We start from the raw sequence: 21,665 nt of genomic DNA on the forward strand, positions 1-21,665 counted from the left end.
AAACTCGGGTTGTGGAAGAATTGGCCAAGCCCTGGCACAGTGGCTCAGCTGGTTGAGTGTCATTCATTCTGGACACCAAAATGGTTGAAGGTTTGATTTCCCCATCAGGATACGTACCTAGGTTGTGATTTTTATTTCAGGTCAGAATATATTTGGGAGGCAACTGATTGATGTTTCTCCATCAATTCTCTCTCTCTCTCTCTCTCTCTCTCTCTCTCTCTCTCTCTCTCTGTCTCTGTCTCTGTCTCTTTCTCTCTCTCATCAATAATAAACTTATCTTCAGGTGCAAATTTAAAAAAAAAAAACGGGCCAAATTTATATAACATGAACATGTCTTTAAATATAATTTTAGTCAGTGGTATAAATTGCAATTTTAAAGGAGCTACAGAAATTTTTTAAAACCAGGAGGGCCTGAATTCTAATCTTAATCTTCCCAGTTACCAATTCCCCAATCCTGAGAGAGTCACTCACCCTCACTGTGCCTTGGTTTTCACATCTGTGAAATGGGGAGGCTCTGCCTGCCCTGTCCTCCCAAAAGAAATGAGCTGATCCACAGGCAAAGGCTCTTTACATGGTGGAATTGCTCTGTCTGAGGGACGGCGAGTGCACAAAATGATGGAACTTTGGGGATAGAATTTTATTATGTCTCGCTCCTCCTCTTCTCTGATAGTTTAGTTTCACACAATCTTTCCCAAGCTTTGGGCCACTGAAAGGTTGTCACCTAATTAACAGTTCCCCAAAAGACGGCTGGAAAATTCCAGTGTAAGCAAAAAATGACTGTGGCCACTTTCCTTATCTACAGGAGTGTGGCCCAACTTTCCCTAAGGGTCCTCCCAACTCTGATTATAAAAGGGCTCCTCCTGCTCAGCAGGTGTGGCTCAGTGGTTGAGCATCATCCCATGAACCAGGAGGTCATGGTTTGATTCCCTATCAGAGCAAATACCTGGCTTTGGGGCTCAATCTCCAGAGTGGGGCATGAAGAAGGCAGCCTATCTATGATTCCCTCTCATCACTGATGTTTCTATCTTTCTCCCCCTCTGCTTTCCTATCAGAAATCAGTAAAAATATATTTACTTTTTTTTTTTTTTTTTTTTTTTTTAAAAAAAAAGAAGGGCTCATTTGCATGCAGGTTCTATTCTCAGAACCTACAGCTGGTTTCAGGTGACCAGCTTATTCAGAAAATTTTTAAACTGGATTTAGCACTAAAGTCTCCCATCCAAGCAAACCGGTTGGCCTCATGGGAAGCTTCACTCACCCACAGAACATGAAGATGTTGTACAAGGTGGGGTCGTCCTGGAAGGGTGCCACCTGCTGGAGACACAGCTGCTCACAGCCGCCATTGAAGCCGTCGGAGCAGTCCACCCCAATGTGGCGGTCATAGCAGCCAGAACTATCCTTCATGGGGCTGAGTCCGGAAGGGCACTGGCACAATCAAGAAAGCATCCACACAGGCGGGTGAATCAGGGGCTGGGTTTTCTAGAAACTGGCATGTAGCTACTATTTTAACTGGAGTGTGACCCCTATTGCAACACTCACCTTGAAACCATTAACATTGTCAAATAATATAGAAATTTCCCACTACGCTGGACTATGTTTAAAAACAAGTGACCTTTTGGCGCCTTGCTTCTTGTCTCTGGGCACAGACCACACACATTTGCATTAAAGACAATTCCTCCAAACAGGCTGGAAGGGAGCACTGTAACAAGACAGAGGTGTTCCGGCCTCCCAACTGGGTCTGGGGCTGGCAGAAGCGTGGATGTGATGGGCCAGAATGAAAATGCATTAGCAGAGATTCCTTTGAGCTGGGGCAAGGGAATGTTGCTGTTTGGATTTAGTATCAATAGGACTTTTTTAAAAAGTGTCTAAAGCATTTTGTCACACTGATATCAGACACTAGTGTTGGGGGGAATGGAAGGAGACAGGGTATCCAGCCAGGAGGAGAAAGTGGACTTCTTTTGACCTTGGAGGGAGGTTTGACTGCTTTCCTGGTGGGAGTGGCCATACTGATGGCCTTTCCTGTGGAAGGATGCCCCTGTGGAAGACACACAGACTGAGCGCCCGTGTTTCCCTTGGGTTTGGACTGAATCTATCCCAGTGCCCTGGGTACTGCTAATGTGGGACAATGAGCTTTTTTTTTGCGTTGCCATGCCCTCAATAATCATCCCTAAGAATTATAGCAAAGGAGAGAAGCCAGGAACCATGTCAGCCAGAATCTGGGTGACATGGTGAGCAATAAGAAGCTCACACGCATCCATCTTACTCACTGAACATCCGCTTAAGGTAAGCAGGGTGACCATCCCCAACTTTACACATGAAGAATCACAGCACAGAGAGCTTAACTTCCCAGAAGTCACACAGCTGGTCATGGCAGGTCCACCGGTAGTCCATGACTTAGTTGCTCCATCTTTGGCTTACATCCCAGCCAGCCTCTCACACAACAGTCACCCTTCACCACTTATTAGAACCGCCCAGCTATGCTATGTGCCTTAGGTACTTCACCTCATAGTGCCATGTGTTATTCTCATTTTAATAGATGTGGAAAGCACTAACACAGCCAATTAATGCAGGGACATCTCACTGCACTGGACTCCATCTAGAAGTCAATGCCTATGCTTTGCCATTCTGCCTGTCTGTGCACCAGATCCTGCACATGCACATTACAGCTTATTCTTCCCAACAGGTTGGAAGGGTATAGATCACTTGTCCAAAGAGAGGCAGTGCTTATGGGGCAGAGCTGGGGTCTGTCTAGATCTGACCTGCTCTTAATAGCTGTGCTGTCAGCTACCAGCACACTTCTCCAAAACCAAAACCAAACCAAAAACAACTTTCAAAACTCGGAGAAACAGTATTAAAAACCTCCTCTCTGTCCTGTCACCTGGCTGCCTCTTTGTCCTGGCTGCCAAGTACCTTGGCCCAGGAGTGGGACTGCGGCAGGTGCACCTCTAAATCCACCTCCCCTCCTCCCTGCTTCCCACTTGAAGATCACAGCAGGATGTGCGCTGTTTGCTGACACTGATTCCGCAATTTCCCAAACAAACGGCCCCCCTGTGGGCCTTGCAGGCTCCCAGCCCGGTCCATCCCTTCTCCCCCTCCAAAGCCAGCTGGAGTGCCGGAAGGTGATAGCGTTTAAGGAAGTTTCCAAGGGCTGCCTCGTACTGGGCAAACCGAGATGCTCCAGATGATGGTAAACAAGCAAATGAGGCAGCTGAGGATTGCACCCCACATTTTGTTAGCCCCCCACCCACCCGCTTCCTTGGCCATCCAGCTGTTAAACCAGATGTGCTACCAGAAGGGAGCTGGCATCACCCTGTGAGGCAAGCCCAGGCACAAATGTGGATCTTGAAAGAGAAGTTTGATTGGAATTAAATGGGCTGCACTGGTTGCCATGAGCTTTTTTTTTTTTTTTTTTCTTTTCTTTCTTTCTTTCTTTTTCTTTTTTTTTCTTTCTTTTTTTTTTTTTTCTATAAAGTTTGAGACACATCATCAGAATAGAGATAAAGCCAGTCCTTCATCCCACCTCACACGCTTTCAATCCTTGGGCCAGCTAACTGTCTCAATCATCACCAGGGCTCCCATCTCCTCAACAACCTCCTTTCCCCAGAATGCTCCATTAAAGCATGATCTCAGACAAAAATTTCACCAAATGAAACTAGAGCAGGCTTTCTTCCAGAACTCCAAAATCAGGCACATGCACACCTTGTGTGGGCCTGGTGTCTATATGACATTGGTGTGTCAAGTGGGACCACCTGGTATTTATACTTTCTTAGGAGATTTGAAGAGAAGACAGAGTTAGCTGCCATGTAGCTTCCCAAGTGTGATAAAACCTGAGTTACCCAGAACTCCTAAAGAAATATAGTCAATGTGTTGACAAAATAAATCAATCCTGTAGGTACATCTGATTGTTTTAAGCAACTCCAGGAGTACATTCTGAAATCAGTTGTGGATTTGTATCTTCAGCCTAATATTCATATTCTCTCTCTCTCACTCACTCCCCCCTTCACACACACACACACACCCCAAATTATCATGTATATATTTATAGGACAAACACTGCAAACTGCCCAGAGCACGACCTTGAAGACAAGGCAAGATCCTCAATCCCTGAAAAAGATGCAATTATCTTTACTTCAGTGTAACTTCTTGGGCTGCAGTGGAGAGTAAAACATTTTTGAAATTATTCCCAGAAAGGAAAAAGAAAAAAAAAGCAGAAACCAAAGATAAATTTTTCTTTTCAACTCTTGCTGAATCAGAGCCCTCACTTCTCAAGGAGGGTAATCATTCAATTTTCTCATGGTGTAAATTTGTTTTTACCTAAATGTGCCTTGTGCTATTGTATTCACGTGCATTTTGGGTTCCTCAAAATCTATATATAAATACAAAAATAGTGCATGCTCTACACAATGCCCTCTTCCTAGAAGTGTCTGAGCAGAGGCCAGCCACCAGGAGAGAAATCCTGCCTCTGCAAGTGAGGAGCTGTCTTTCCTCTTTGCGAGCGCTGGCCATTCTCTTCCCTGGCGTGTGGACAAGCCCTCCATTTATTCCTTGAAAGAGGACTGTTTGCTCAGGAGGGAGCCCCAAGGTCACACTAACTCTCACTGCACAGGTTACATTGAGCAGTCCCAGAGCCTTTATAAACCACAGGCGCCACAAGAAAATTCTCTCTATTATGGCAACAGCCCTCCCCCATCAAGAAGGTCTAATAAATGAACTGCAATTTCAGTGACCCCTAAAACATACAAGGTTAATCATCTTTCATGAGATGCTCATGGCTTTTTGACTTATTACTGGTCTGAGGCATAATTTGCTAATGAGTTTAAAATTATTTTCTCCATTCAACTGCTTTTCTTCCCCCTCTTTTCCTTCTTTTTCTACCAGTGGTTTTGGAGTTGATTAATCACTATAGTCTAGTCAAATGTCGCCAAGCCTGAGACATGAGCACCTGATGCAGAGTATGAGCTGGGTGTTATGGACAAAGAGCATGAGTGATGGATGCTGGAGCATGTTGGGGGCCCTGGGAGAAGAGGAACCCCTTTCTGTATCTGAGCCGGTCTTGCCTTACCTGGGGGACTCAGAAAATATACAACTATAATTCCTTCTCGAAACAGGTTCTCTTTTCCTACATGGCACTTTTATTCCTTTTATAAATAGCAATTTCCCGAATTTTTCATGAGTCTGACTTGGAAGCCTAAGGCAGTGGTCGGCAAACTCATTAGTCAACAGAGCCAAATATCAACAGTACAACAATTGAAATTTCTTTCGAGAGCCAAATTTTTTAAACTTAAACTTCTTCTAATGCCACTTCTTCAAAATAGACTCGCACAGGCCGTGGTATTTTGTGGAAGAGCCACACTCAAGAAGCCAAAGAGCCGCATGTGGCTCAAGAGCTGCAGTTTGCCGACTACGAGCCTAAGGCTTGCAGGACTTCTCCAAAGGGTAAAAGTTGGAAGGAATTAAATGTGAGTTTCAGCTTCCCGCCCTTGAATTGCTGAAAGTCTCTGACTCACACTCTTCTGCTTCCTGTCCTACAGAGAGGAAGAGGTAGGGTCATCTGTAATGAGCTCTGCACATCTGTGTTGCAGGAGAGGTGAAATGACACATTTGGTGGAAAACCACTGTGGACAGCATGTGGACAGAAGGGCGACGGGATCACTGTGTAATTCAAAGCTCATTAGATCGTAATGATGTGGCAGCGAAGGTCATGTGTCCAACACGAGAAAGCTGGACAGCCGACCTCTTGCCTTCCAAGGGGGAAAAATAACTTTTAAGCACATGCAGACATGTCACAAAGCAAAGGCATTTGAGGGCCACTTTCAGGGTGCATGTGAAGATGAGGAAGGAGCAGTACAGAGTGGGCTTTTCACTATATTTTCACATTGGAAAGCATTTCCAAACTTTTTTTATTTTATTGATTTTAGAGAGACAGACAGAGAGACAGAGACAGACACTAGTTTGTTGTTTTACTTATCTATGCACTCATTGGTTGATTTTTGTATGTGCCCTGACTGGAGATCAAACCCATAATCTTGGTGGATGGAGATGATGCTCTAACCAACTGAGCTACCTGGTCAGGGATCCAAAGTTTCAAGCAAAATTTTATATTAATTTTAATAGCTGGGCTTGCTATGAATAAAACTGCCTTGGTCATAGTCAGGAATGACTAGACTACAGTCCTGCCTACCGAGTCTGCTCCAATCCAAATTACCATCTCTGAGTGGTGTCCCCCAAGGATGTCTGCAACATAATCTCCAAACCTGTAAACGTGCCACCTTATATTTGACAAAAGGGGTTTTACAGATCAAGTTAAGGCTTTTGAGATGGGAGATTATACTGGATTACCCAGGTGAGCCTGATGTAATTACAAGAGTCCTTAAAAGTGGAAAGGGGCACAGAAGAGGATAGAGGAGACTGCAGAAGAGTGGTCGGAAAAATGCAATGGGATAGCTCTCAGGATGAAAGAAGGGACCATTAGCCAAAAAGAGGTTGGTGGCCTCCAGAACTACAAAAGGCAAGGCAATGGTTTGCCCCCTAAAGCCTCCCAAAAGGAATGGGGAGGGGGGTGCCCTCTGGCATCTTGAATCTAGCCCAGTGAGACCCATGTTGGATTCACACCTACAGAGCTGGAAGATATATCAATAGATGGGTGCTGTTTTATGCCACTAAACCTGCAGTAATTTGTTGCAGCAGCAACAGGACACTAATACAGTAACTTTGCAGAACCCCAATGGGTCCACAGAGAATGGATGCTCTGGTGCCTCTTAGGAAGGACCCAGTTATCAGCAGTGGGTGGCTGACCTCTGCTCTGGGAACCCTTCCAAAGGGTCAGCAAGCTTTACTTTTGGAGAATGTTCTGGTTTGGAACAGAGCTGTGGCTTTTATAAGCCTGTGCCTTTCACGGGGATCTGTTTTCTGTCCTCAGAGATCATATAAACAATTAACTGGGTAGCAATTAACTTGTGGGAGCCCATGCAGAACTGAGAAACATGTTGGCAGCTGAGGTGAACCAGCCCCAACTGTCTGCATTGCATTCAACAGGAGGACAGGAGGTACATGCTGTCTCTTCCCACATCTCTGCTCCTTTCCCAGGTTCCTGAAGGGTCAGTGTATTCTGAGTTCATCCTTTATTTCTCTTTTTATAAAATATGCTTTCCTTGAGCAGCCTTTCAGCTCAGTGCCCAGAGAACAGAATGTCAGGGTTTCTGTGAGAGGAGAAAGGCGGTTGGTACAGCTGATGGCTTTGTCCCTGGTCCACCTCCAGAGGACAAGGGATTGCTCTGCTACACAGCAGGGCTTGAGGAAGATGTGGATGCCCAGGAAAGTCAGGGCAGCTCAAAGTCAAGTTCCTAATCTACTTCTCAGCAGGGGTACAAGAACCAGGATGCAGCACATCAGCTTTCAACTCACCAGTCCACCTGCATCTGGAAGCATGTGCTGTAGAACCAATGGAAAACATTCAATTGAAAGACCTGCCAGTTGGTTTGGCCTCGCCTCCCTCCGAGAGCCACGTGGATCAATGACTTCAAAGTATTATGCTAATACCAAGCCCTGGCATAATTGGGTGACTTTCTGCAGTGGCTCCAATTGTTATTGCAAATGCATATTCATCAGAACTATTCCTGCTAGCTCTGTCTCACAGACTAGTGTTAAAATACAAGGATATATCAGCACAGCTCCATGCCAAGTAAAGGGTCTAGGATCACCTACAGAAGGCTTTTGACAGGCAAATCCTTAGGGGCTCAGGAAAGGGGCAGGGCAGTGGGAAGGGATGGAGTCTATCCACGTGCATGTGGGTGAGTGCGTGAGCATGCACAAATTCATATGGGGTGGCACGGAATGTGCACAAACAGAGTTTTAGTACTTAGAGTGACCCAAGAGAATAATGTAAAATGTTACGTTAAAATCTGCATGACGAAGACATGCAGGCTGAATAGTAAAAAATAATTGTTTTTAAAGTGTCTCAGCTGGGACTCCATTATAGTGAAATTATATCCTGAGGGACCCAGTTGGGAAGCTCACTGCCTAGATAGCGGAAATTGGACCAACCACAGGGAGAGGGACATGGACTGACCCCCTGGTTGCCTTCAGAAGATTTGGCCCAAAGAGCATTTTCCTTTGTACTTTTCCTGATAGTCCGATCTCTGATCGCTTAACTTTCCCCTCTCTTTGATGAATCTGCCAAGTTCTCCACCTACCTGCCCCTTAGCTTTCTTTCTTTCCCTTTTCCTTTCTTCATTATCTCTCCCTCCTTAGATAAGTCAGGCCCCTGTCACCAGCTGCCTAATCTGTGAAAGCCTGGGAGGCCCCAGGCTAAAGAGAGCCCCCCCCCCCTCCCCCGGATTCCAGGTACACACCCATCTTTGATGGAGAATGGCTGATCAGTCCAGCATCCTCATAGCTTGCTCCTGCTCTGGGTCCCCTGACAAGAGCACAACTGTCAGACTTGGAAGTAAGATGAGGCACCACATCCTCCCCAGAGATGGAAGCCCTGGCCTTGCCATGGAAACACCACAGAGCTACACGTCTCAATGAATCATCTTCCCTCTCCTTCATGCCCACTTCATGCCTGGCTTTCCTGCCTTCTTTCTCCACTCCTTCTTTCTCTCTGAGAAAACTGCATCATTCTGCTCTAAAAAGAAGAAAGTGCTGGAAACAGACAGTAGTGCTGATGGGCATGAAAATGACAATATAAAAGCAACAGCAGCTGATGGCTCACTCTGCCCACATCCATTTGCCTGTGTGGTTCAATCAGTCTTCACATCCATGGCATGGGAGATACCGCAGTCCACTGTAGCCCAAATAGTCTTCCTAGTTCATAGCACCACATATTTTATAGGTACACAAAGTCTATAAAGGTGATAAAGTAAAAAACCACCTTTCCCAAAGTAGGAGCTCATTGCCAGTCTCAAACGGGACACATTTTTTTTTCTTCTATATCATTCTTGGCATATTTTATCTAGGTAGATTTTTCCTAAAATTCTCTATCAGTGTGATTTGAGTCTAGGCAGTTATTTTCCCCCCCTAGAATTTCCTATTAGAGTAAATAAGGTCTATTTCCTATTAGAGTCCATATCATACCATTAAGCAGTTAACTAGTTCTCAAGTTGTTTGGGGTTATTCCTCACCAACTAGACTGCAAAACTGAAAAGAAAGAATCATGGTATATAATTCAGGAGATTTCCCTTTGATAGCTACAGGTCACCTATTGGTGTTCAATAAATACTCCTTGACTTACTGACTGGTGATTAGCGTTTCATCTCTGTCAGGAGGAGATTCATAGTTCAGACTAGATGGCAGCTACAATGAGGAAGGAGCATTCTCCACCCTCTCTTGTAATCACAGTGTATTTTCATTGTGTCTTATACTGTGCCCCCTCCCCATTACAACCTTGAAAGGGAAGACCTACCACACAACCAGTAGAGTCCAGCTTGCGATCTGAGATGCAACGGAAGTTCTTACTGCAGCCCCCATTGTCCTTGCTGCAGTCCCGCACTGGCCCGAAGGAGTCGAGGAGCACCTCTAGGCTGTCGAAGGAGGACGAGGTCATCAGCTCCTCTCTGTGGGGAGAACACAGGGACATGGGAGGCATCAAAAGGACTCCAGGCGCGACAAGTAGCATCACTACCCATGGTCCTACCTGGCCAGCCAGGTCAAGTCTTATTCTCTCATAAAAATTTGGGTCAACCATACTCTGAGCCTTGAGCTAATAAATTACTGACATCCTCCATATTTGGGAGCCAAGCCAACCCTGAAAGGCCTGGTCAAAGAAGGTCTCATTTGGAGCTAGGAAATTAACATGTTATCCCCTGTTGGTCCTTAGGGGACCTGAGAAGTGCATACAAATTCTACTTTTATGTCTTCTCCCTGTGCCTGAGGCTTGGGGTGTGCAATGCTGACCCAGATAGAGGAGATCCTGGCACTGTATGGAGGGAATGTGAAGGCAGCTGCCAAGTTCTCTTTACAGCTTGTCAGGATTCCTCTCACATAGTCCTGGACCTTCGGGTGGTTTCTCCCTCAGTCTCTCCAGTCAAGAATGGGCCTCAGCACCTGGAGGCCGGACTCACCTGACCTCCACTGCATCTTCCATCACTGTCATGTCCGTCTTACACTTTGCTGACGGGTTGATGGCCAGTTCGGCTGGTGGGATCACAAAGCTCTTGCTGAGCGGCAGCCACATGCCCTCGCCCAGAGTGTAGGTGAATCTGCAAGAACAGACACCACCAGAGGGTTAGGACATGGTGACCACCGACCCTGGGAGGACCTGGCATCCATCGCTAGTAAGCTTCCCTCTTAGCCTCCGCAGAAAGGATAACTGATTAACACTCTGTGGATGAGCTGCCTGAGTCTGAGGGAGGCGGCGAGGCCCATTCCTGCTCACATGTCCAGACAGTTGGAGAACTGATCATGGCACCCACTCACCAGCTGTGAGAAGTGGTTTTTATCAAGTCATACGAAAGCGTGTTCCAGTTTCCTTCAGATCTGAAGCTGGGCGTCCCCTATCTTAAGTCAGATATAATTGGAAGCATTTTAATTGAAGAGACATTCTGGTCTCCCCAAACCCCCATCCCTCAGTTTGCGCATGCGCAGGGGTAGAAATGGGGTCTCTCTGTGCCTAGCAGAATGCTACCCAGGAAAAGGAGGGAGGACAACTCCCCTTTTCTGGCTTCTGTATGATGGAAACAGAAATTCTGGAACCAGGAGCCAGGGAGAAGGGAAGAAGGATGAGGGAGACTGGTCCAGATGTATCCTTCACACTCCTCCCCACACCATCAGCTAATGGGCTTAACCCTGGGGAGAGAGGGAAGATTTGGTGGTGTGTGTTTTTATTCTCATAACAAGGGCTAAAAGGAATAAAAGAATCAATCAGCATTTCAAGGGAGAGCTTAAAGAGACCATGAGTGACTATTTGTTTATTTATTCATTCATTTTATTTCAAAGGCATTCAAATGCTCTGTGTTCACAGTCAAAAATAGTCTATGGGATAAAAGCCAGTGTGGGTGGGATATCACAAGGCAGTGGCAGTCTGGTGTCGCCCTCCAACTTAATGTGCAGGGAGGAACAAGGAAGGATGCATATGATTAAACAGAAGCCGGCACAGGCTCCATCAGCATGCTGGTCACAGAGGACCATCTCAGAATTCTGCTCCTTCTCTCCCCTAACCCACATGCCCCCCTCTATTATCTCTGTGCTGTCTGAGAGCTAGGAGACCAGATGGGTGACTTGAAATATTTGGGGAGGAATGTTGTCCTCTCTAGGATGCTGTCCATGAAAATACGCACTGACCAAGTCTCAGGAGTTAGTTGCAAGAAGCCACGAGATTTCACTCACTTCCTGAATGCAAGTAATGGGCATAAGAGCAGGTCTGAGAAGAGAAAACAGGTGCCCCAGGGAGAGGCAAGTGGGAAGTGGCCAGGATTTGGGAGACTTCCTCTCCCCATCTACACTCTTACCCTTAGTCCCATATCCTAAGACCTGCTAGGCAAACACCTGCATTAAAGAGCCCTGAGATATCAGAAGAGCTTATTGATCTGAAGGAGGCACTCAACCCTTCCCATCCGCAGGGAAGAGAGGCAAGAGCTGGGCTAGGTCTGTGTAGGCAGGGTCCACACCAGATGAGAAAAGGCCATTGCTGGGGGACAGAGGAGGAGACCCACCACTTCACCCTTCTCTAAGCAGCTGGTAAAACTGAAGGCACCGCAGCCCCTTTACACACATGCACACACACACACACATCAACTGGCAAAATTAAGGAACCCATATTTAGGGCAAGTCATTGTCCCAAGGTACCTGGGTTCTGGGATTTAAGGTTAAATGTGTGTTGGAGGTAACAGTGTGCAAGATTTGCATTCACTTTGCATTTAGTAATGGATATTCTTGAGACAGCAACATTATGATAGGCACCACTACTGTTGGGCAGCATGTACCATTTCAGAGAAAACAGGCACACATTTGAATAATGCTGGGGTGGCAGATGGTGTGGGGAGAGTTTATTGGGACATAGTTTTGTTTTCTATTTTGGTTTTAAAATGAGAATGGACTTAATGGTCAGGGTGGATCTGGGTTTGATATTGTGAGAAACTTCCAAAGTTCACAGCAGCTTCTGAGACATGACTCTGTACCAAGTTAACAAGAAAGATAGTGTCACATTCCATCTCTGGTAGGGTCAAGGTGAAAGCCTGAAGGGCAAGCCAAGTCAGATGTGGCATGAGACGAGCCTCTACTGAGAACTCTCAAAGGGGCAGGTAGTCTGCAGAGCCACCTCACTTATCCTCTCAACAGCCCTCCAAGAGTGGTCATGTGGTCCATTTTACACATTTGCCTACTAATATTTTAATGTGTTTAGTGGTCTCTTCAAGGTCACCTTTCCAAAAGTGGGAAGATGGGGGCTGGTCTGATTTTCTAAGCAGCTTTCCAGCCCATGCTGGCTCATGCCTAAGAAATTCTAAAGTTTTCTTTTATCTGCAAAATTTACTAATTCCAAATATAGCCCAAACTGTCAGAGAAAAGCAGTGTCCTGAAATCTCATCTGTCTCTCATTCATGCAGATTTGGCAGGAACAACCTCAGAAAGCCATCAAAGGGAAGTTGGTGAGCATCTAGAATGCTCTCCTAGTTTGGGCCTTCTCGCACAACAGCTGGTGGGACTGTCACAGTTGGTGGCTTGGCTGGAGGCTGAGTCGTGTACGTGGCCTTGGTAAACAAGAGCTTGAAACTTCTGTTCAGAGGCAAATGCTCACCAGAGCACAGTGGACAGAACAGGCCCATGCTCTCATGTGGCTGGGCATGAGGCGGAATGTGGAGAAAGGGACAAAGAGCTCATGGCCCACCATCTCCACTTTTCCCCAGAGCAGCCATTCCAAGAGAGGTCTTGTTCCCTGGGATGCAGGTGCATACTTGTGGGGAAGGTCTCTGAGAGAAATTCTGGCCACCAGAAGTTCCAATGGGATGGAGTGATCTAAGCCACCACGGAAAGGACACTAGACTGGGCTTGATGCAAAGACAGCCTTTCCCCTTGGACCTTCTGCATCTAGCTTGGACCCTTTCCAGGTTCTTTGGGATTGCAGATTATCAAGGTTAGGTTCCTAATATGGTTTCAAATCCTCAGGAAATACCTGAAATGATCATCTACAGATATTTGTTGAAGACCAACTATGTTCAAAATTTCATGTTAGATATTAAATATTTAAAACCATATATGACACTTCCCTCAATAAGACAACCATTTTACTGTTGAAAAAAATAGGTAAATTAAAAAAATGAAATAAAATAATTGACAAATATTTTAGTCAGTAAATTACAGAAATTTAGAGAGGAAAGGTCATTATGGATTGGTGCAGTGGGTTGAAAAAGCTTTAGAGAAGCATTTCTCAACACTAGTACAGATTAGAATTACCATGGGTTTTGTAAAAAAAAACTCACAAAAACACAACAACAAACACTCATGCCTGCATCCCACCAGCAGAGCTTTTGAATAAATCGATTTGTGCTGCATAAGATCACTAGTCATTTTAAAGCACACTAGGGACTCTCATGGAGGCCCAAGGGTAGAGAACAATTCTTGGATGAGACCATAAATTGCATGAAGTCAGGAACTATCTTGGTTATATTTCTTTGGTTATAACTACAGTATCTAAACCTGGCCACCAGAAGTTGATCTAGGCCATGGAAAAGAGCAGTGTTTATATTAGGAAGAGAATATACATTCTTGCTGGAGGGAAGAGTAGGGGTGATGTACAGAGTGAAAAATATTTAAGTTCTAGAAACTGTGCAGCAATTAGAAGATAGATCTGATGGTAAAAACGGAAGGCTCCATAAGAGAAGAGCAGCCAATTAAAAGGGAGCTGCACATTGGCATTAAATTGTGGGAAGATTTGAATGTCAAAATTTAAATTTTCTTTCACAGTCCATTGACATGTGCAGTTCCTGGAATCCCTCTGAACACGAAATCACTGGTGAGCGGAGTAGCGGAGAGTCACATGCTCCTTCAAGAATGGTTACTGAGAAGGTCACAGGATTTTTCTGTGGCCATTGACAGTCAGGTTTACTCAGAGTGGTTTTGGTTCAAGTTCTTAATACCTGAAATCAGGGAATCTTGACCCACTGATTTCATCTGAGAGATGCATTATTGTCATGCTGGTGACCAGAATGATTCATCACTTACTGATGAACACACTGGCTCTTGAGAGAGAGCGCTGACCGCACAGTCCAGCCTCATAGCCAATCCCATCTGTAGTGCTCAGGTGTCACTTCCAGGTGGCAGCTAACGAACTTGAAAAGAGTAAATGGTGCTTGTGGGGATGCAAACACAGTTTTGGTGCAAGTTCTGCTCAAATAGCAATTTCATTAAGGAGCTTGCTTTTCAAAATGCTAGTATTTGACTTTTAGGGGAATGGCAACTTATCCATGTTCATCAGCCTGACTCAGCCAGGCTCTCCATCTGCCTTATCTTGATCACCCTTGGAAGGTCCTGGCAGATCAGCAGCAAAAAAAAAAAAAAAAAAAAAAAAAAAAAAAAAAAAAAAAAAAAAAAAAAAAAAAAAAGGCTACTTAAATAAAAAAAATAAAAAAATAAAAGGAGGGGGGGGGGAGGGGTGTCAGCTAAATGATAAATCATTGTTGGAAAATTTCAATGTCCAAGTCACAGTCTAAGGATATAGCTGTCTTCTCCTGTGGCACAAATCCTCAAAAGAAGCCTGTAGCCAATGCCATAAACATGGAGCAGCCTGCCCCAGGAGAGACAATCAGGAGAGAAAAGTTCGGGAAGAGAAGGCGTCAGGAGATGTGAATCTATAAATCTGCACTCTTGCTCAGAGCGTGCCTTAGGAAAACATCTCAGTGGACAAGCCCAGCCCATCCCCAGCGAACAGGGAGGAGGAGCAGGAGGAGCTGGGGCAGAGGAGCCAGCTCCAGGAGCAAGTGCAGGAGCAATATTAACACCTGGGCCAGGACTGGATGACAGGAGGGGTTTGCAAAGGCAGCAGTGAATATGTGAAGCTCAGCACACTATCCGAGTGTGGTAAAAGGAAGCACATTTTTCTCACCTTGCTCACCATTCCTCCCTAATGCGAACTGGTAGCTCAGAGCATCCTTTTGACTTCAGACACTCCTGCAGAATTGTTCCCTGCCTCCACTAGATGGCGCCGTCACACAGGGTGATGTATTTCTATCCACACTGGCAGGCCCAGCAAGGTCTTCACCAAATGTAAGTTAAGTGAAGGATAAATTGACAAAGTAAAGGGATAAAATCTTAGTTTGGAAATAAAGATGTGTTCCAGCTTTGTGAATGAGATTTTTATAAAAAATCAAATAGTTTAGGGAACCCAAATTCTTCCTCTGCTTATTGACTTTTCTAATATGTGACATTCCCTGGTATGTAGGTAGAAATATGGGAGGGATTAGAAACATCCAATTTGATCAGGAGGGTGGCAGATAAAATAATAATAATAATAATAATAATAATAATAATAATAATTATTATTATTATTATTATAAAGTAGATCTGGAAAAAGAGGGTGGCAGGGTCAGAGAGATTAATTTTGAACAACTTAAGACTATGAGGAAGGTAGAATTAGGTGTACAAAGGAGATGCAGAGAGCCATGCATGTAATGGAGCCTCGTTTAACAAAGTGGAAAGTGGGGGCTCCAAGATGAAAAGTGAATCACAGGGATCAGAGAGCAGGTGAGGAAGAAAGCCAGACCCCACAGAATCCGTGTGATTGCAAAAGCCTCCACACTGTCACTGGGCATGATTAGGGGACAAAGGCTCTTGTTACCGCTAGGAAAGCAAGCTCAGTGGGAAGTGGGACATGGAGCTTAAAGACATATATTGGGTCGGCAGCTAAGTAATTGCGGGTTTCACACATATATGGCTTCAGTTGAATTTTTAGTTTGCAGACGTAGTACAAATGTAAAACACATTTTGTTATTTGATAGTTGGCTATTCAGCTGTTAATCAGTAAAAAAAGTTTTTTGATCTGTTTTGTGGTTTTCGTTTGGCGTTCGTTGAAAAATGGAAAATCAAAAGGAACATTTTCGTCATATTTTGCTTTTTTATTTCCGCAAAGGGAAAACGCATCGCAAGCTCATAAAAAGTTATGTGCTGTTTATGGTGACGAAGCCTTAAAAGAACGGCAGTGTCAAAATTGGTTTGCCAAATTTCGTTCTGGTGATTTTTCACTCAAAGATGAAAAACGCTCTGGTCGTCCAGTTGAAGTTGATGACGCCCTAATCAAAGCAATAATCAATTCAGACTGTCACAGAACAACACGTGAGATTGCAGAGAAGCTTCATGTATCACATACATGCATTGAAAATCACTTAAAACAACTTAGCTATGTTCAAAAACTTGATACATGGGTTCCTCACGAACTGAAAGAATCACAGTTAACGCAACGCATTAGCAGCTGCAATTTGCTAAAGAAACGTAATGAAAATGATCCATTTTTAAAACGACTGATAACTGGCGATGAAAAATGGGTTGTTTACAACAATATCAAGTGGAAAAGATCGTGGAGCAGGCCAGGTGAACCAACTCAAACAACATCAAAAGCTGATATTCATCAAAAGAAGGTTTTGTTATCAGTTTGGTGGGATTACAAAGGAATTGTCTACTTTGAACTCTTACCACCCAACCGAACGATCAATTCTGATGTCTACATTGAACAACTAACGAAATTAAACAATGCAGTTGAAGAAAAGCGGCCCGAATTGACAAATCGAAAAGGTGTTGCATTCCATCATGACAATGCAAGGCCACACACATCTTTGGTCACTCGGCAAAAATTAATGGAGCTTGGTTGGGATGTTTTGCCACATCCACCATATAGTCCTGACCTTGCACCATCTGATTACTTTTTGTTTCGATCTTTACAAAACTCCTTGAATGGTAAAAATTTCAATAATGATGATGATGTCAAATCGTACCTGATTCAGTTTTTTGCTAATAAAAACCAGAAGTTTTTTGAACGTGGGATTATGATGCTGCCTGAAAGATGGCAAAAGGTCATTGATCAAAATGGGCAATACATTAAAGAATAAAGTTATTTAGTTCCATGAAAAAATTGTCTTTGATTTTCTTTAAAAAATCCGCAATTACTTACTTGCCGACCCAATATAAGCAAGTCCCTAGACAAACACTCACCTGAATATTTTATCAGAAGGCTGCTCTCCCAAAACCAGGTCAAAGCCTCGCTGAAATATTGTGTAAGGCCAAGGCCTAAAAGGAGAAACATCATTCCATTAAAGTCTACTCAACACACACTCCCTGCACAGTTGCCCACCTTGTGCGGGCACCAGGCTGGCCTCTGGAGGCCCAAAGACAGCGAGTGCCTAGTCCCTGTCCTCAGGAATCAACACTGATGTCGGTTTACACAGGAGCTTGAATGCAGGAACCCAGTCAACAACAGGGATCAATGTAAAAATCACTGAGCCACAAGGAGACTGACATTTAATAGACATGAACACTGGAGCGATATAGAGAGTAAAATTATAGTAAGGTGGACCTCCCATCACCATAACTCCCATCATGGTCCTTTGGATGTGGCTTGAACAGAAACATAGCTTAGGCTCACTTAAGAGAGGGGGGCAGCATGATTTGTCAGGGAAGGTGGAGCCTCTGGAATCAGAAGGTTCAGATTCAAATCTTGTTCTGTCTGACTCTGGGCAGGTTATTTATCTTATTTAGTATAATTTTACCACTTGTAAAAACTGGGTTAGCAAGAGTTGCCTCATAGACCACTGTGAAAATTAAGCAGAACTTTTAAGCCAAGGTAAAGGTTCATATGGGTCCTCCACACATTCCCTTTCCCTACTCAGAATGCCATGAAGATTCCAGGTCTTCTGGTTCCAGATGTTTTTAAAAATTTTAATGTCACTCATTTTTCAAACAGAAACCACCGAAATGGTATTTTAAAAAGAATCCTTAACCACAAGCCTCCCTAGTAAGTGCCTCATATACTTGAAAGTAATAAAACTATTTCTTTTAAATAGTAGATATCTTTTCACTAACCCAGATGTCCAACCCCAAGATTATTTGCTCACTGAAGAGAGACTTAGGAAAGCACATACCAGATATTTTGCACACTTGATGGACTGAGCCCTTGCTGTCATGGACAGCAGTCTTCACGTATTCCCCAATTATACCAACCCAATCACCCAGTAATAGGGATTTCACTGTAGACCTGCCTTTACTTTTCAAGGCCTATAAAAAGTCAGGAGAATACATCAACATAATTATTTGAGGCTAAATCTAATACTAGGCGTTAACCCAGTGTTTCTCAGGGCAGGGGATATCACCCAATAGTGGGCATTTAGGGACCTCTGTGGCGGGTGAATAACACAATGACTGAGGACACTACTGGCAGTTAGAAGGTAGGGCTAAGAAGGCAAGAACAGGGCCATGCTCAGACAGCTCTGCAAACAGCACATTTCCCCATGCCCTCCAAACTTGCTACACTTTAATGAGTTAAAAACCTGCTTATTATTATCTGAACCTAGCTACTTACTCCATTTACAAATAAGCACAGAGTAGCTTATACAATTTTAACATATGATGAATTTTCTAGGTGCATAAATACTATGTAAATTAAGGGAAGATTATACATTATTACTTAGAAATTTTACCGTTTGTTCATAATTTTGGAAAATCATGTCATTATCTGAAATGCTGTTCATGGTCATTGAATCACCAATAAAGAATCTGTATTAGATTGGATTGTTCTTAAACAGATTACATTTTGGTGAATCTACATTGGCTGCAAATGTCTGTGAACTATATATACTTCTCCTATTTTAACATTACAGAATATTTACTGGTATGCATTAAAAGTTACTATATCATTATAAACTAGAGGCCTGGTGCATGGATTCGTGCACTGCTGGGGTCCCTTGGTGTGGCCTGTGGGGATTGAGCTAAAACCTGCAGTCCAAAGCCGCCTGCCGCTCCAGCTCATCCTGTCCCCGCTGTGCTTGCTGCCATTGCTGGGTAGGCTCCTTGCTGCTCCACTGCTGTCACAGGGCTGCATGGCTAACAGTGAGCCCTGTATCTGGCGCCCATCAGTCAGCTGAGCAGCACTCCCGATGTGGGAGCGCACTGACCACTAGGGGTCAGCTCCTGTGCTGAGCATCTGCCCCCTGGTGGTCAGTCAGTGAGCATCATAGCGACTGGTTGACCAGTCACCTGGTCGTTCAGGCTTTTATATTTATAAATTATTTTTTTTGTTATTTAGTTTTTAATTACTATTAAGGCATTATACTTATTTTTTTGGGGAAAAAATTTAACAGACTTCATTATTTATGAACTAGAGGCCCAGTACACAAATTCCTGCACCAGTTGGGCTCCCTTAGCCTGACCCACAATTGGGACTAACTGGGGCCATCTTGCCCAGTCCTGATCAGGGCCAATGGGGGTTGGCCGGACAGGGAGGGACCATGGGAGATTGGCTGGCCAGGGAGGGACCCTGGAAGGGCTCCAGGGTGTGTCCGGCCCATTTGGTCCAGTCTCAATCAGCCACACCCCAGCAGCAAGTTAACCTATTGGTTGGAGTGTCTGCCTCCTGGTGGTCAGTGCATGTCAGAGCGACTGGTGGAATGGTCAAACGGTCAAATGAACGGTTTGACACTTAGCATATTAGGCTTTTATTATACAGGATTTCTTTAAGGATAAAAGAGGTTATATAACATTTGTTATAAAATAGTATGCTGGGTCTAGTGAGGTTGAGAACCACCAACTTAACCCAACCTGTTAACCAATTAGCTACTGCAAGGACTTGGTACCTGCAAGGGGAGGCCATTAGGATTACATGAGGGAGTGGTTGGGATGGATGCATTCATTTTTTACGCTTACTATTTATACACACTTTATTCCTGGAATCCAATTTAGAAATATTTAGAGGCAACTAGAATTGGCTCCAAAAAGTACCCAAACACTGTGCTATGAATAACCAACCCCTGCATCAAAGGCACAGCTCTCCTGTGGTTTTATGTTTGTTATGCTAATTTCACTGAAGGTGACCCCATAGAGTGGGGTTTAAGTCTGATTCTTTTTTGTTGAATAATAAGTAATGATTAAAGGCCAGATAAAAAATGTCTTAATTGAAGAAAAAAAATCCAGAAATCATTTGTCCCATATGCTTCTAGACACTTAGAAAAGGCAATCAAGAGAGAAGAGAGAAATGCAACTTTCTCTTTTGGACAAAGTCACATTTTCTTTACTACCTGTTTAATAATTTCAAATAACACACATTTGCTTTTGAGTCATCTGTAGTACTCAAAACTGGTGTAATGTGTAAACTAGAGTTAATTCTTGGCATGGTTCCTAGGTTCTTTGAAAATATATTTGGAGGAACCAAACTTTAGGATGCTGTTGATTACAATGTGAACAATTAATTTCATAGAGTAACATTAATAAACCTACAATCAAGTCATAGGTAATAAAATGAGCCTGGACCATTACACCTACATCACCATATTGCTAGGTAGATCAGGGCAAAGGAACTTCCTGCTCTGGAGAGGCCTGAATGGTAAAGGCAACTTAGATTCAAAGGACACAGATGTGCAGCATAGATACCACCCTGGTCACAATGAAAGGCAGGAGGGTGCAGTGGTTAGGACATGAACTCTGGACCAGCCTGCCTATTTCAAATTCCAGCTTAGCCAATAATAAAATTGTGACCAAGTTCCTCAATCACTAATGTCTCCATCTCCTTATCTATAAAATGAGACTGATGGTAATCATTGTATCTACCTGGTAGGATTGTTTGAGGAGAAGCTAGTTAATATACAGTAAAGGTTCAGAACAGTATCTGGCACTTAGTATTATACAAGCATTAGTTAAATAGGTAAATTTACTAGTTACCTGAGTTAAATATAAATACTATAATAAAGAGATCCCCCAATTTCTCTAGAGGAAGAGGTGCAGATGCAATGGCAATACCAGGCTCCCACTCAGACAGTAAATGTTGGTGTGTTGGCTGGAGAGAAGGCAATAATGAGTATGGAAGTCTGCCCCCCCCCCCATCTCCTACCCAACGATCATTTTGCAGGCAGTGACCATACAGTACTGACATTAAACCCACAGAGAGGAAAGAACATATTGTGAAATGGTAAGAGGAATCAGCTGCACAATTCTTCAGCAAAGGAATAAAATAGAATTTACTATTTTCTTCCCTCCAGTCAGGAATGATGTCAGAAAAATGGGAATTCTTATGTCTTATTTAGCAAACATTTATGAAGGGCCTATTGCGTGTAAATTGTGATCCCAGGAAATAGGAGTTGGGATTAAGAGATTTTCCCTTCAAAGGAACCTATGGTCTTTCTGAAGAAACACATATAGATCCAAATAGAAGAGAATGAATAAAAGGGAAGAGGAATGGAGGTATAGGGGATACACTAAGTAACAGTGAGGGAGATTGTGTCAGTTTACTCATCCTGGGTGCTGGGAAGGCTGGGTGTTGACAGTGCATGGACTGATAGTTGTGGAATTGCATGAGTGAAGAAGCTACAAGGGGGCCATATAGGAAGAGGCACAGACAAAGCAATGGAGAGCTGGACCTAAAAGTAACAGAAACACTTGGAGCTGAGTTACCTGAGACCAACTGAGAGGAGGGCTCTCTGTGTCCAAGTGAGCAAACTGAACTGGCCCCACCAAAGAAGAGGGCATCACTGAGCCACATG

At 43.9% G+C, this 21,665-nt stretch overlaps 1 protein-coding gene across 4 annotated transcripts in view; it reads right to left on the minus strand.

The window, feature by feature from the left end:
- Positions 1 to 21,665, minus strand: part of ASTN1 (astrotactin 1) — a gene marked incomplete at its 3' end in the record, with an annotated part of 255,598 nt that overhangs the window by 60,077 nt on the left and 173,856 nt on the right. For 3 of the 4 annotated variants that reach the window (XM_084866117.1, XM_084866118.1, XM_084866120.1), the window contains exons 9-12: positions 17,134 to 17,208; positions 10,059 to 10,196; positions 9,401 to 9,551; positions 1,256 to 1,422 (exon numbers count right to left, since the gene is read on the minus strand). In XM_084866117.1, the coding sequence (XP_084722243.1) occupies positions 1,256 to 1,422; positions 9,401 to 9,551; positions 10,059 to 10,196; positions 17,134 to 17,208 (531 nt within the window). The remainder of the gene's footprint in view (positions 1 to 1,255; positions 1,423 to 9,400; positions 9,552 to 10,058; positions 10,197 to 17,133; positions 17,209 to 21,665) is intronic. The other variant, XM_084866119.1, reaches the window with a different exon arrangement.

This window comes from Pipistrellus hanaki (assembly GCF_964339955.1).
Source record: "Pipistrellus hanaki genome assembly, chromosome: 18".
Classification (NCBI taxonomy): Eukaryota; Metazoa; Chordata; class Mammalia; order Chiroptera; family Vespertilionidae; genus Pipistrellus; species Pipistrellus hanaki.